This window comes from Montipora foliosa, chromosome 3 (assembly GCF_036669935.1).
Source record: "Montipora foliosa isolate CH-2021 chromosome 3, ASM3666993v2, whole genome shotgun sequence".
NCBI classification, from domain to species: domain Eukaryota; kingdom Metazoa; phylum Cnidaria; class Anthozoa; order Scleractinia; family Acroporidae; genus Montipora; species Montipora foliosa.
This window is the reverse complement of record NC_090871.1, coordinates 15,233,059-15,248,569: the sequence shown is the minus strand read 5'-3', so window position 1 is coordinate 15,248,569 and position 15,511 is coordinate 15,233,059. Positions and strand designations below refer to the sequence as shown.

The window sequence follows — 15,511 nt, the reverse complement described above, 5'->3', positions numbered from 1 at the left end:
GGAAAAAAACTAATACCTCGTTCGTGATCGACAACTGGCTACAAAAGTCAGGGGGAAGTTTTCGCGTATTGTTGTGGTACGGGGTTGGATTTGTGAAACAAGATGAAGGAAGAGGGACAAAACAAAGGATGTCCCAGTGCTCTTGTTATCAAGGGCTCAGCTCCGGACAGCGTACAATATATTTATTTCATGGCTGTTTTGCTGTCCGAGTTATTTTTAGATTTATTTTCTCGCGCAACCAGACCCTTTTAAGCCAACCACAAATATTACGCTTGGGTTGAGAGAGGTCACTCGTGTGATCTTGGTAATCATTACGGTATTAGTTGCACGTGTTGTTTCAATGGCGCGTTTCTCGGTTTAGCGAGATGTGGTAATATATTCTTGGAATGAATGGTAAGAAGACGAGAAAACGCACGAAAGAGAGAGGAAGTATTGGACCGGGCCATCGAGGGATTCACGCGTGAGTGATACTCGAGAGGAGACGAACGGCCGTAAAGACGCGCGTAAAACACTTCGCGCGTGACATTCGCGGAGAACACGTCGCTTCTTTGATAGAACCTGCCAATGAGCGGTTTTCGCCGTTCGTCATCGACGTAACGTTGATAGACGAAAATAGCGGATCTCTGACTAGCTTTTTTTCGTACACCAGGCATTTGTACATTACGCAATAGGCCATTTCCGAGTTCATGTCTGCCTCCTTTTCAAAGCGAGTTTAAGTGCGAAGTTTTTGTGATGATAATTAGTTCTACTTTACATATGAATGAAAACTAATTTTCATAGGAAAAACTTCGCACTTAGACTCGCTTTGAGGAGGAGGCAGACATTACTCGGAAATGGACTATTTGTAATTGGTTCAGGATGGGAGGACTGGAATGTCAACTACATGTTGCTGATTTTCAACCAATCTCCTGAGATTGACTCTACAATGCATATGATGTGCATGCGTACATACACACACGCACTCAGTTGACCGCTGCCCACATGGGCTTTTCACGGGTAATGAAATGAAACGCGGACAACATTCACTATTACGAAACCAATTGGGTATTTACAAGTACAGACGAGAATTTAGACTAGGATCAATTACAACGAGTGGTTAGCATGTGCATGGGTCTCCGAATCTCTAGGCAAGAGGCGTAAACACTGGGGTGTTTAAATGCAGCTGGCGAACAAAAGATGCCAATCAGAGAGATCTTTTGTTTTCGTTCACTGGAAGGGCGGCGACGACATAACATGAACACCGCCTACTTCTATTATATACCGCTTAAACAACCTTAATTGGTGGGAGAAAAAGAATTGAATGAAGTATATGTTGTCTTTAAGTTTTAAATAATGGGAGACGCTTTGTGAAAACACGACCATTTTAAAGGGGCAAAACCAAACTATATTGATGTCAGAGAACAAGGCGATAACTAAAAGTTGACAATAATCTGAAATCGCCTTCGCGCGAAACGAAAGACTAGCCCTGAATATTTACTCAGGGGTTTATTATCGTTTATATCGACAAGGGTTCACTGTGGATGGCAGTAGTCACCGAAAGTTGAATAACTAATTGCGTTCTCATGTTTTTGCTTGTCACGCAACAAAAAGAAGTTATTGCTTTGCAACTTTTTGGACAGTGAAAACAAATTTTTAATAATATGACTAGCAACTTTAGTTAAAACAGCCATACGACTAAACAGTTAACAGAGGATTTTAAAAGAAATGCACAAATAATTAAAACATGTTGAAAATTTTAGTTTGGCAACACGTAGGGCCCTGTTCGATGTCCACAGCAAAAGCGTACACTTAGACTGTTCATTTAAGCCCACAAAAGAAAAGGTTTTGCCTAAACTATACAGTTAAAATTCTTATTTTTTAAATTAAAAATCATCAAATGCAACTGAAACAATAATTTTTTTTAAAAAATCAGGAAGTAAAGTAACATTCTACAAAAAGACACTGAGAGAAAGTTAAACCAAAGTTCAGATAAGTTCATTATGCTAGAGGAGAACCTGGGCAAACACCTACTTTCACTAATAATCTTCGGGCGTCAACCCGTCGTCTTGGTCTTCTGGTTTGGGTCGGGGTTCGGACTTTTCTTCGCTTTCTTCGATTTCACGGAAGCGATCTGTTACCTTCTTGGGCTCGACACATTCCACGTCATCCATGGATTCTTCTACCATTTCTCCCATTTTTTTCATCTCGTCCTTGATCGCGTTGATTTTGTCCACGTACATGTCACGTTCCTGAGTCAGATCGTCGATGATTGTTTCTTGCGGCTGCACCTTACGTTCGGCCTCTTCTGCGCGTGCTACGACTTCCTTTAATTGCACTTCCAGGAACTGTAACTTCTCGATCAACTCTTGTTCTCGTTCCGCAGACTCACCATCTTCGATTTCCTTTTGACGGAGTTGATTGCCCATTTCAGTAATATTCTCCTCCAGCTCTGTTGCTTTGCCTTCTAGACTTTCCACGCGTTCTCTTGCTTTCTCCACCTCTTTTGTGATAACTTTACATTTCTGCTTTGTTTCGACGAGACGTTCATCCGATTCCTTTGCCGTTTGGATTGCCTCTAAAACTGACTCCTCCAATGCTGTCAAACGTTCATCGGTCTCGCGATCTATTCCTTCCAGCTCCTTGCATGCGCTTTCATGCTCGGCTGACATCCCCTTAATGTCGCTCAATCGAGATTTCTTCTCTGCCAGAGTTTCTTCAGTCTTAGCTAGCTCATCTTTACAAAGGAGAATTCTTCGCCTGAACGAATCTGCCTCACCTTCGTTTTTATCGCATTCTTCCAGGATCTCGCGAAGCTTTTCGTTGCTAACTGCCTCTCGGTCTTCTGCCTTTTCTATTTTGTCCTTTATTCCTTGGAGCTTTCCCTTGACTTTATTCAATCCAATTTCCGTCATGATTGTGTCGGGAAAGAGAGAGTTGGCAAACTGAACGAATGGGAAAGAATTCACAGCAAAAAATGCCCTTGGCTAGCGGAACAGCTACACAGTTGCAGAGAGCTTAAGAAAATGCGATTTAAGCTCGTTCTGTTTGGCTTCGAAATGCAAATTATTTCTCTGTCCATGAGGTGTGGATAATTTAAAGATCAGAGATTGGTAGGTCACCCGTTGCTTATCATTGTTAGATCGGTTTACGCTGTGTTGTGCCTGTTGGGTCTATAGATTTATATTTGATCTACCTGGATTCAGTTTTTCTCACATTCATTGAGAAATTACCAGAATAGTAGCACGGATATACTTTAATAGGGACTGGAGATGCTCAGAAGCGATTTTCGTTTGCAGATGTATGTACGTGTACCAACTATGTGCAATGTACTGAATGAATCACCTTCAGTGTCCTTTTTGTATAGCGTGACGCACCAGTTGTCTTGACAATTGTATTCATTCGAGAGCCCACCGATCCTCAGAAGCTCTCAGAGTCTGTGTCGTTCAGTTATATTTTCGAAGACCTTTTTCGTTAATCAAATGCCTCGTTTGGTTTTCTCAGGCGTTGACAATTTGACAGATAACTTGCATTTGAAGATGATCGATGTTAGTCACATTCGATTCGAAAACAGATACTTTTCTTATGTAAAGTAACCTTTCTTGAGTAATCCGCACAATCACCAATAGCAGGAAAGCCGAAGTTTCGTCATGTGTAAGAAGAATGATCAAGAAATCATTGGACAGATTTGTTTTTGGTGGTACTTTACTTAACGAGGAAATAACATCATGCTCGGAAAAGTCGTGGACCAAGGACACCATACTGTACGGGGGGATGCATGCGTTAACGTCTTGCTAGCGGATGCAAAGAAAGGGATTTTTTAGTTTCAAAGTTTTTCAGGATGGGTCAGCTAAGTTAGTGCTTTTTTTTTAGAATCGCTTAAAACAGAGAACGTTTTAGTGAACCTAGATGTTGTCAACCCATTCATTCCTGAAGCGGTCCTTATTGACGAATAAAATTGTCTGGCGTTAGACACAGTAAAATCTTCTGGCGTTAGACAGAGTAAAATCTATAAGTGGAACTACAGTAGAGTTGTCAACCCATCTATCCCTGAAGCAGCCCTCACTGACGAGTAAAATCGTCTGGCTAATTTTAGCCTGTGTAGCAAGCGTTTCCAGGGGGTGAGCCAAAAAAATTTGAGTGGGAGAGGGGAGGCGAAGAGAGGAGAGGAGAGGAGAAGCCGATGACATGGATGAGCGGTCGACAAGTAGGAGGCTTTCAAATTTCAGGGGTTTGTATGCAAGCGTTTCCTTCTTGTCTCGCCCCACTTTTCGCCCGGCCAAAACATTAAAAGTCTTTATGTCCCTCCACGGAAACGCTTGCTACGCAGGCTAGGCTAATTTGAACTGGGGAACAGGGGAGCAAAGATAAAATACCGGTCGGTAACTTAGGGAACAACGAGGGAACATAAACCATTTAAGGGATCAAAAAGCCGAGAACAAGTTTGGAAGTAATTTCGGGAACAAGAGAACACAAGCAAGGGAACAAGGAAACAAGGCCTCCCCCCCCCCCCCCTTCCGAGGGGGGAGGCCCGAGGGCCTAAGAATCTGCCAGACCGTCAATATATCCATTACAAGCTACACTGATGTCTTCAACTCGACGATTTTCGAATGGGCCATTTCCGAGTTGTTGTTTGTCTCGGTTTCGAGGCGAGTCTTGGTGCTCAACTATTGTAATGGCAATGAGTTTGATTTGCATAAGAATAAGCAACTCATTTCCATTTGAATGGTTGTACACCAGTACTCGCTTTGAAACTGAGGCATGCAGCAACTCAGAAATAGGCTATGAGGTTGGTGTTATAGAAACTGTGGTGGTATACGTTGGTCGGGAACGAAACAAGAAATTTTGATTTCGTCAAAAGTAAATTAACCATCGTAAGAAATATTTGTAAGCTCTGTCAATTCTTTGTTACGGTTTCTACGGTTTCCATTATCCGAGAGTCTTTGCGGGCACTCACCCGCTGACCAAAAAGCCCGAGGACCCTGGGTACGAGATCGGTGTACGTTGGATCAGTGGTTTGATCTGATCGGCGTAATAGACCATATTCGTATTCTCAGCATTGGACCGGAACTAGCATGCAATGGAGGCTAATGCGGCGGAATCTTTTCAAATACAAATACCTTTTTTAATATATTCCCCCGCATGAGCCTCCATTGCAAGCTAGTTCCAGTCCAATACTGAGAATACGAATATGGTCTAAAACAATTTGAGAAGCTAAATATTTTGAGCAAGACCCGATACAACGTACATTTGATTTAGAGGTGTACTCTATTTCGGCTTGACAAACCAGCCTTCTTCAGGTACAATGAGAGTTTACATTGGATTGCTTCTCTGTACATATGTATAGTAAATGGATGTTGACGTAAACGCTTTTTTCTCATCGACGAACTCGGTGACCCCCATTTTTTATTGCTGGAAAGTGATCAGTAGGCTAAGATGAAACTCTTTGCGAAGTTCTGTGGAGCGGATTCAGAGTCGCCTTAAATTTTTCTACATGAATCTACTCCGAGTTTGTATTTGAGATATAAGTAATTGTCGCAAAAATGCATCTCTTACTGGCGAATTGTTTGGGAATATTGGGTACCTCCTTTGGCAGAACCCGTATACTTAAAAGGTAGAGGGATGCATGTTGTACGTGTTGCTACCGGGTGGGTGGGGACGGGGTTTACTACTGACAACTGGAGTTACTGCGCATTTGCTAAAGTATCACTCATAAAAAATGTTTTCAGTTTGCAAGTGTTAATACCTTTAACTATTTACTGTATATATGTACATAGAAGCAATCCAATGTATACTCTCATTGTACCGGAAGAAGGCTGGTTTGGCCAGCCGAAATATAGTACGCCACTAAAATCAAATCTACGTTGTATCGGCTTTTGCTTGTACAAATGTTGTTTCGGGATTGTTAATGCTAGCAAGAAAAGAAGAGAAGCAAACTGATTCGGTGCTTTTTTAATCCCAAAATGTCCCATCGATCAAGCCATTAGGCCTTGGCGGATTGTGCTCCTAAAAGTGGCATATTATGCTACTAGCAGTGCTCGAAATTTTGCCAAATTATGCCAAAATTATGCCAGAGTTCCCAAATTATTCTCCTGATTTCCGAAATTATGCTCACAAAATGACGTAGATTCTGTACATATATAGGCGCGCAATAACGACACCAAGTGTTGGAGTCGTATGGCAGTTGTGCTAGCTTACACAATCCCCACGTAAAGCCGGATGGGAAACCAGAGTACCAGACTCCTCCAAAAGGTTAACCGCGCACGCAGAACTCGCCAAAAGAGGCTTAGTAACTTAGCATGTCAGGACAAAGTCAATTCTACCATCAGCGTAGCTAAAACACGTATTGCAAGAACATACTACCTAAATTTAATTTATTTCTGTAGAAAATACACCATATTTATTCAATTTTATGAATTTATGCTCCAAAAAGTGCTAAAATTTGCTAATTATGCCGTGGCAGCGCTCGTTTAAAAAAATGTTTTTTTTCTAGCACAATCCACCAAGGTCTACGAGCCATGCGCTTCGACAACAAAATAACACACATCAAAATATCATTGGCTCTAGCACTTTGATGACGTCAGTCATTGTTGAACGCCTGGTTGGATCTTTCGCCACACACAGCTCGACAAGTTCTCTAAGATTTTTGTTCCACATTAACGATATCTGTCGCTCTCTTTCTCCGGGATTTGGTGTCTGATTGGTGCAGAGTTCACAAAGAAGCACTCCGAAGCTGTAGACGTCAAGCTGTATATAGAAATGAACAAGGCTTGACAACGACATCGACAAACGAGCTCACAAGGCTCACACAAGGAGCTTAAATGCAGCGGGAACGGAGCGGAGACCGCCATCTAAAAAACGCTATATTTTGTCTTTAAATGCCTTTTTTCTTAACGACGAACTCGGCGACCCCCATTTTTTATTGCTGGAAAGTGATAAGTAGGCCAAAATGAAACTCTCTGCAAAGTTCTCTGGAGCGGATTCGGAGCCACCTTAAAATTTTCTAAATGAATCTACTCCGAGTTTGTATTTGAGATACAAGCGTTTAAACACAAATTATAGGGCCTTTTTTATTTAGCCACCTTAAGTCAGCAGATTAAAATACATGATGTCAAGATGTCGCAAAACTTCAAATGTGATAATTACATGCACGTCGTTGTATTGCAGCGGGCGAGAAACACGCATGCGCATCAGGATTCTTTACTTTGTTTTAAGGGAAAAAAACGACGGACGGTTTTAGTTTAGCACACATGTTTCGGCAGATACGTTTGCCATTTTTACTGCGAATAATAGAGAACTGAGATTTGACAACTTATAAAATAAAGATGAAAATAAATGTTACCAAACGTTAAAATCAACAGGTACGTGTTGAGTCCAAGAAGAGCTCAAAAGTAAAAATCCGTCAAGTCCCTTGTTTGGTATTGTTTTTGGAGAGTTTCAATATTAGTGCGTCTATCACTTTATCTTACCTTAGGGGACTGACGAGTGCCACCTGCCTCAGGAGCAGAGTAGAATGGATTTCCCGGATTTTCGGACATGTTGTTTCCCACAAACTCCGCTGACCCAAAATCGCAGAGTTTGCCGCGCCACTCGTCTCCTTTGCGCCAAACCATGGCATTACCACTGTTGATGTCACGATGAAGTATGGGGTTTGGTCTAAAACAGTGCAGATAGTTGATTCCATAAGCAACATCAAGAGCGAGAATTCTGATGTATCTGTTCCCTAGAACTTCGGCACCCTTAACAAGTTGTGAAAGAGACATGTCCATGAGTTCAGCAATCAAAAGGGGCCTACTCGAGCGGAAATCAGCAACCGCTAAGAACTGCAAAATACACGGATGTCTAAGTAGTGTGGCGAATCTAATTTCGCGATCGAATAGGAGTCTGTTGTGTGTCGATTGAAGAATTTCGTGAATTTCTTTAACAGCTACTTTAATGCCTCGAAAATTCCCCTCCATAACTCTGCCCCACGCGCCTGTACCGAGAACTTTATCAGAAATTTTGATTTCATCTCTCGAGATCATCCACGGATCATTGCCGCGAAGCGTGCCAGAACTGTTTCTTGCTCTATCGAGTTCTTGTTCTAAGACACGAACGCGCCTTTGATGAGTCTCTATCGTTGCTTCAGCGTGTTGCAAACGTTCTTCGCAAGCGCGCTTCTCGTTACGCAGTGCATCGTACGCGTTTCGCCTTGTGCGCCGTTCGTCTTGAAATTGTTTTTCAAGTTGATCTAGTCGGTCAGAAGTCGCTTTTCTCGATGTCTCCAGAGTTTCAATGGTCCTTTCTTTCTCCAAAATAAGATTCTCTTTTCCTCTGAGCTGATCTCGGAGTTTAACATTTTCATTTTCTGCGCACTTTAGAGATTCTTCTTTTTCTGCTAGTCGACTTTCAACCTCACCCAGATATGCCAAACCTCTTTCTTTCTCTCGGTTTAGGTTATCAACTGCAAGCTTTCTTTCTAGGCTGATTTTATCACTTTGTCTCTTTTCTTGTTGCAAAATCTCTTTATCGCGCCTTAGCCTTTCAATCTCTTTCTCTAGATCCTTAAGGGTTTCCATCTTTTCCTGTGCTTGTAGCTTTAGCCTTTCGTTTTCCCTTCTAAGCGACTCCTGCTCGTATCCTGCCCCCAACTGAGAACTCGTTCCTATGCTTTCGCAACGGTCATCGGTTTTCATTTTTCTTTCAAGGCTTCTTATTGTGTTTCGCATTTCAGTAACAGTCTTTTCTTCCTCGGCAAGTTGGTTTCGAATAAAGAGAACCTTTTCGTTTGCTTCGTTCAATAAGCGCTCTTTTCCTCGTACTTCGGATTCTTGCCTTTCAACTTGTTGCAAAAACGCTTGAAGTTTTTCGTTCAAAGACTGAATGACAAATTCCTTGTCCTCAACTATTTGTTCCTTTTCCTCTATCCTCTCTAAAAATCTCTCTCGTTCTTTTGCTAAGTTGTCAAGAATATGCTTTCCTTTAGAAATAATTTCATTTTTTCCATGTACTTCGATCAGTAGTTGTTTCACCATAATTTGCAAAGACTTCTTCTTACGAGGAATCTGTTTTTGTAAGTTCTGTAATGAAAGTACCTCGTCGTGTTTTTGACCTTCTGCTTCCATCTTTGGAAGCTTGGCCTTATTTTGACTTTTCTGTCCACGCTTTTCATGTGGTTCTAGGCCATCCAAAACTTGGTGAGGCGTTGCATCTGTTACATCATCATGCTGAACAAACTGAAATGTTCTTTCAATATCAAGAGAATTTTGTATTTCTCGAATCCTTTCAAGTTCTTTCATACTCTGTGAAAAAAACAGAGGAACAAGATGGAGCAGGCCAGTGCGCTTATACCTGAGCAGACTTTTCGGGAACGGCCCGTTCCCTTTGGCTGTGAAAATCATGTGGTCAGTTTTGAACAACCAATGTGGTGAGACAAATTTGCTACTAGAAGTTCCAAATGGGGTGCTATCCCTGCATCCGAACGAATTTGAGTAAAAATGTTTGGAAACGGCAGGTCATCCCAAGATATACCCACCTGAGCCATTCGATTCCTTTCCCGCAACTTTTGGGCAAGAGAAAGGCTCCCCCAGCGTTTTACCCTTTTTGTTTTGGGTTGCGACGGAGAACACCTAAATTTTTTTTTTCATAAAAAATTCTTTGATTTGGGCCATTTAAGTTTCAATAAGAATAAAACGCAAACAGTGGTTACAAATATTTGCTTTCACTCAATTTCAAATTTCAATTTCAATTTCAAACTCAATCAATTTCGTCAGTTCCCAGTCCGTTCAGTTGTATTTTTGAATTTAAATTTATCTGTAACTGAATAATAGTCACTTCTGATGATGTATGTTGTAACATACGAAACGATAAGTTTATAAAAATTATGCAGTTCAAGCAAATGTTTGTAACCGCTGTTTTTGTTTTGTTTTGTCATGTTGAGTTTTTAGGTCCTTGGGACTTAACTACTTTCATTTGAAAGTATTTAAGAGTGGCCTGTCAGAAAACAGTAGACTGGCCAGATCCGCTTAATCGGGACGCCATGGCGGCTAAGTTGGTTTTTGGAAGGTAAAGAAAGAAAAAATGGCAGCCATCTAATACAGTCACTTTCTTTTATTTCGGTTTAAAAACGCAGCCGCCGACCACCAGAGAAAAAAAAAACATGAATTGAGCTCATGTGAGCCCGCGTTTACAACTGAAGTTTCGAGAAGTATATGTACTCCTCATGTACTCCCCCACCCTCTCAATCCAATTGTCGTGGGCTGCCGTCCCCTCCATACCCTTCACCTTTTTTGTTGCGGTCCCTCCTCGGTGTATGACATACAGAGAACAAAAAAAGACTAGTTTGCTTTGATTATGTCTGCTTCCTCTTCAAAGCGCGTCTAAATGTGAAGTTTTTGTGATCGTAATTACGGTTCTACAATACCTAGTATGAATGAAAACTATTCATAAGAAAAACTTCGCACTTAGACCCGCTTTGATGAGAAGGCAGACATGAACTCGGAAATGGCTTATTGGAACCAGTACATACACGAGCTTTGGAAAGAAATTTCGGTTCGCCGTTGGCCAAGTTCGTCCTTCGCTCGTCACAGCTAACGTAGCACAACGTGACTTCGTGACTCCCACAGAGTGTTCATTTGGCATGTGGGTGTGCATTCGCTCCAATATTTTGAATAAAAACAAATGGCTAACCTACCGAATTCCCCATGGCTGTTAGCTGGTTGAAATCTTGTCTGAAATTTGTTCAAAACAACCATGCGGCAGCGACCGCTTCCTTCTTAAGAAACTAGGTTGCACGGATGAACAAAGGATTGGAATCTGTTGCGTCAAAGTAAACTGCTTCGCTAGCTCCAAGCATCTACGAAACTCGTCGTGAACAGAAACTTTGGACAACGTTAACAGAGGCAGACAATAATTACCGCAAAGAGGGCAGGCGCCGTGCACTTATATAGAAGATGATGCAAATTTTCTCTTCGGTAATCAAACTGTCTCTCTCCTTGGTTGAACTGCCAATAACAATGCCAACTGCCCATGTTTAATTATGCATTGATTATAAAAACTGTTTCCACGTCCAAAACGCGCTACGTGATCAAAAGAATCACACAATAAAATCGTTTTGAGTGAGTGAAGTCAAGCATAAGTCACAAGACTCAACACTCAATGGCAGGAAGTTCGTTAAGCCGTGTCTACACGAAGTACCCTCATTTAGTACTGCTGGAGACCATTGAAAGACACAAACAGCCGCACTTAAGATATGACAAGGTTTTAGCTAATACTTCTCGCTTGAATAATTTTGTTTATTATAAATTCCAATGATTATTGTATTTGCTGACTTCTCATGTAATTCTGTCACCTTGACTGCAATATGAGTTAATAAACGAGATTATTATTATTATTATTATTATTATTATTATTATTATTATTATTATTATTATTACTTCAAATGCTTGCTCGGACCAGAGGGATTATACTTATCTACTTTAAATCATCTAATAATCAAGCTCGTTTCGGACAAATTATACGTCTCATATTGTTTTTTCGTCCCCGGGGTCAGCTTTTCGTTTGGTCAGCACCAAAAGCACAGGCTCTGACCACAGCCAAGAAAATCTCGTTCCCAGAGCCACGATCCTTTTCACCAGCGCCGCGGATCGAGAATTTTTAGGAACCAAGCGGAAAGGTGTGCAAGGAGTGACATATTTTGTGCCTAACATAATTTTGGGGTCCACAGTTTTAGCTTTCTCTCTCGTAGGTGCGGTTTTACGTAATGTAAATTTTTTTTTTAGTCTCTTATTTAGGTATATACACAGGTCCCCTGTGTTGTATTGTAAAACATCCCTGACGAAGTGTGCCTTAGTCACATGAAACTCGTAGGATAAAATAAATCGTTTTACAACTCTTGAGTTCGCAGACGTGCTGCTCACTAGTTCAATCTTAAAAATTAAAATAACTGTCGAGCCGCGACGCTGGCTGAAAGGATCGTGGATCTGGGAACGAGATTGCAGCCAAGAATGCGGGCAGTCGCGGTGAATGGTATAATGTTGTAACCATTGACGACCGTAATTGTTTCAAATTTCTGAGAATGCGCAGAAGAGAAAACAAATTACTCCCTGAAGAAGTCAGGCCGTGCTAACGAATAATAATAATTATTATTAAAAACTGGATCATTGGATAATGCAATTCGAGAGTTTTGATTGGCTAAGCCATCATGGGTTATGAGCCATTATACCATGATCTACAAACACGGCAAGCATATGCGTGATTTTTTGGGCCTTTTTGTTTTTATTGTAGTCTAGTTTTCTATATTTTTGGGGCGTTTTTAATAAAACAATTATTCCACTCGCGCTTGTTGGATATGAGATGATTATAGCCAACTCGGCGCTACACGCCTCGTTGGCTATCTATCATCTCATATCCAACGCGCGCTCATGGAATAATTGTTAAGTATAAATACACAGGTGATATAACCAGCCGATAACCACCTCGACGGACAAAATGGCTGCCAGTAGTCGTTTTGCCACTGTAAGTGAAGATGATTTCGCGTTGAAATGTTTTTTTCCCTATTTTTTGAAATAATCACCTGTGTATTTATACTAAAACAATTATTCGCCTCAGGCTCAGTGATTCTCGGTGAATACTCGACTCGACTTCGTCTCGGTGAATATTCACCGATAATAACTTCGCCTTCGGCGAATAATTGTTAATTATTACTATTCATTCAAAATATTTCCCCGTTTCTGATTGGTTAAGACCACACGCATAATTTACCATACCAGCTGCTGTTGACCAAATTTGGAAAGAAATTTGTCGTATTGAACTGATGACGCCAAAAGTGCAGCCCACTGAAGATTATTTAACCGATGACGTCAAATTGAAGTCAAAAGTGGAGCCCTCTGTAGAATATTGAACCGTTGACCGAGAAAACCTGGGGACGAGGTTGTGTTATTTTTGGTGATCAGAAAAACAAAGAGCGAAATGGCTGCGAATAGGTTTACAAGTTTAAGCGAAGAAAATATGACCCAGTCACTTAATGATAAAAGCAGTGAGAATACCAAAAAGTCGACGAAACAACATCTACCTCACGGAGAAAAACATCAGAAATCCTACAACTGCAGGGGAGTTAGCGGCAGTTTTACGAGTTTGAAAATATTTTGAATAATAATAAAGCAATTATTGAATTTGGCTTTCGTAGGATATTAAGAGTTTTGCAGATCTCGGAGGGTGTTATCCACCTCGGCCTTGGTGGATAACACCCTCCTTGATCCGCAGAATTCTTCATATCCTACTCAGACTCATTCAATAATTGCTAATTGCTAGAAATCTCAAGAAATTTACCTAAGAATTAGCCTCCTAGCAGTCCAAAGACTGAAGAATAGTTATCACAACTCCTTTCTACTACTATTGTTTTCAGCAACACCCTCTTGTACCCATGTCGCTGCATTTCTTATTTTGCTTCAGGGATCATCTCAACCTGCAATCATACCCTCCAGATCCCTCCCTACATTTCACACCCTCCCTAAAGAAAAGAAAGCCTGATCGCAGGTTAGGGTCTTATGCTTATGCCAAACTGTGGAGGGACAAAGAGTGGCAGGGGGCAAATACATATTACTTTGCCCCCTGAGCATCCCATAATGTCTTTCGAAACAATGGAAATCAAAATGGCCGCCGTATCTGCAAAATGGTCTATTGCGTGTGAGTGTTGATTTAGTTTAGTGCGTACTCTTTGTGTTATTATATATGGTGTACTATGTTACTAGTGCTCTAAGTGGGAGCTAGCATAACGTTTTTGCACAGAAGTGCATTGACCGAGGTTGAACATTTAAGTGATTAAACTATTACTGATGAAATGGTATATATGAAATGAATCATATATGAACTGCGGATATGAAATCAAGTGAAGCTATGATCTTCGCAGTTATGAGCGCAATTTTTGCAATTGCGTAGAGAAGCCTGAAAAATTCAGGACTTCAACGGGGTTTGAACCCGTGACCTCGCGATTGCGGCGCGAAGATCATAGCTTCACTTGATTTCATATCCGAAGTTCATATATGATTCATTTCATATACCATTTCATCATTGATTCATTCCTCATGGGACTATTAGAACCCACAAATGACCAGCTCCAACGTCAGTGGCTTCATAGCTCAGTTGGTTAGAGCGTCGCACCGGAATCGCGAGGTCACGGGTTCAAACCCCGTTGAAGTCCTGAATTTTTCAGGCTTCTCTACGCAATTGCAAAAATTGCGCTCATAACTGCGAAGATCATAGCTTCACTTAAACTATTACTACTAACTAAGAAGCCAACGTAAGGAACAAGTTGTTTAATTTCGTCTTTTGTCTTTCTTTTCCTCCCTCTCTTCTTCAAAATGCAAAATTTCTAATTTCTTCGTCTCTTCCTCTCTTTCCTCCTCTCATCCTCCTCCTTATCCTGTATAGCATTTTAACCAATCTCACCCCCTCTGCCTTCGATTCGGGGTCAGAATCTTCCATCTCTTGTCGCTTCCTCCTTCATCTCTCTCTTCAACCTGTTTGGGGTCATAACATCCAAAATGTTTCAAGCATTTATCAATGATATCGCGGTCCTCTTCCTCGTAAAAAGGCAAAGCAGTTCTCCAAAATCAGCTACCACCTTTCTAATTTCCTTTTTGATATTTTCAGGGACTTGTAACAACATTTGCAGATCGAGACTTCTAAAATAGGCAACGAGGCACATTTTTTGATTAGCATGTAAAATGTGTCTAAGCCGTCATAAAGGGATTTGAAATTGATTCTTGTAGTGTCCCATTTGAAATCCAAATCTGGCGAATTCATCACCGACCAGAAGAAGCAGATGGATCGTTGGGTGGAACACTATTTAGAACTGTACTCTACTCAAAACATAGTTACTGATGCTCCCCTTGGCAGTATCAGCCTGCTGCCCACTCTGTTCACTCACGTTCTCCGAAAAACTTGAGAATTGGTTATTTCACGTCGCAGATTTGCCGAAAACGTACAAAAATGAAAAATGCACGTGCAGAGCGCGCAAAGCTATTGTTTTTGCTCATTAAACAGGCAAAAATTTGTGACGTTTTCGTTGCCGTCGCGTGGTAGATCTTAAATTCCCTATTGTTTGCCCAACGCCCACTTTTATTGTTAAGTTAAATTTTCATGTGGGCGAGAACGAAAACACATTTCATGCCAACGATTGTCTAAAGAAGCTATTGTTTGTCAGTTTGGTAATATCAATGCATATGCGTATTTCCTTCTTGAAAGTTCCCGTCATGTAGATAATGTTAATTTTGGTGTTACTGAGAGAACATTCACTTTAATGATACAAATATTAAAACAAATGAATCGAGATTTTGTGTGAATGAAAATCAATGTTGTAAAACGATTTCAACGGTGATGTAGAGCGCTAAGTCACAAGACTTACCATTTAGGACACATTAGCGGGTTCATATTTTTATAATTGCGCGACATTCCTGAAGGACCATGTTGTGTTGTCAAGATCTATCCAGTGAGGAAGGAAAAGTTCGAACGAAGAAAAAGCATAAAACACTCTTGAATTCCAACCTTGTGAACA

At 41.0% G+C, this 15,511-nt stretch overlaps 2 protein-coding genes across 3 annotated transcripts; both read right to left on the bottom strand.

Moving 5' to 3' along the window:
• Positions 1 to 1,214: 1,214 nt before the first annotated feature.
• Positions 1,215 to 3,048, bottom strand: LOC137994524 (tropomyosin-2-like). Its single transcript, XM_068840108.1, has one exon. It carries the CDS (start codon positions 2,889 to 2,891, stop codon positions 2,016 to 2,018), a length of 876 nt encoding a protein of 291 aa, XP_068696209.1. The 5' UTR covers positions 2,892 to 3,048; the 3' UTR covers positions 1,215 to 2,015.
• A 2,864-nt stretch (positions 3,049 to 5,912) lies between these two features.
• On the bottom strand, positions 5,913 to 11,044 carry LOC137994523 (probable serine/threonine-protein kinase DDB_G0271682). 2 transcript variants are annotated; one of them, XM_068840106.1, is made up of 3 exons: positions 10,645 to 11,044; positions 7,446 to 9,257; positions 5,913 to 6,723 (listed from the first exon to the last, which is right to left on the bottom strand). In XM_068840106.1, exons 2-3 carry the CDS (start codon positions 9,252 to 9,254, stop codon positions 6,523 to 6,525), a joined length of 2,010 nt encoding a protein of 669 aa, XP_068696207.1. In that variant the 5' UTR covers positions 9,255 to 9,257; positions 10,645 to 11,044; the 3' UTR covers positions 5,913 to 6,522. The 2 variants fall into 2 exon arrangements, with proteins under 2 accessions (XP_068696207.1, XP_068696206.1); XM_068840105.1 differs by having other exon boundaries at positions 10,649 to 11,043.
• Between the last annotated feature and the right edge of the window lie 4,467 nt (positions 11,045 to 15,511).

Excerpts from the sequence above, each read along its gene's own strand:
- LOC137994524 (XM_068840108.1), bottom strand. The coding sequence starts at position 2,891 with ATGACGGAAATTGGATTGAATAAAGTCAAGGGAAAGCTCCAAGGAATA.
- LOC137994523 (XM_068840105.1), bottom strand. Across the intron at positions 6,724-7,445 it reads GCACTCGTCAGTCCCCTAAG|CTTGACGTCTACAGCTTCGG; the intron begins GTAAGATAAAGT and ends TTCTATATACAG.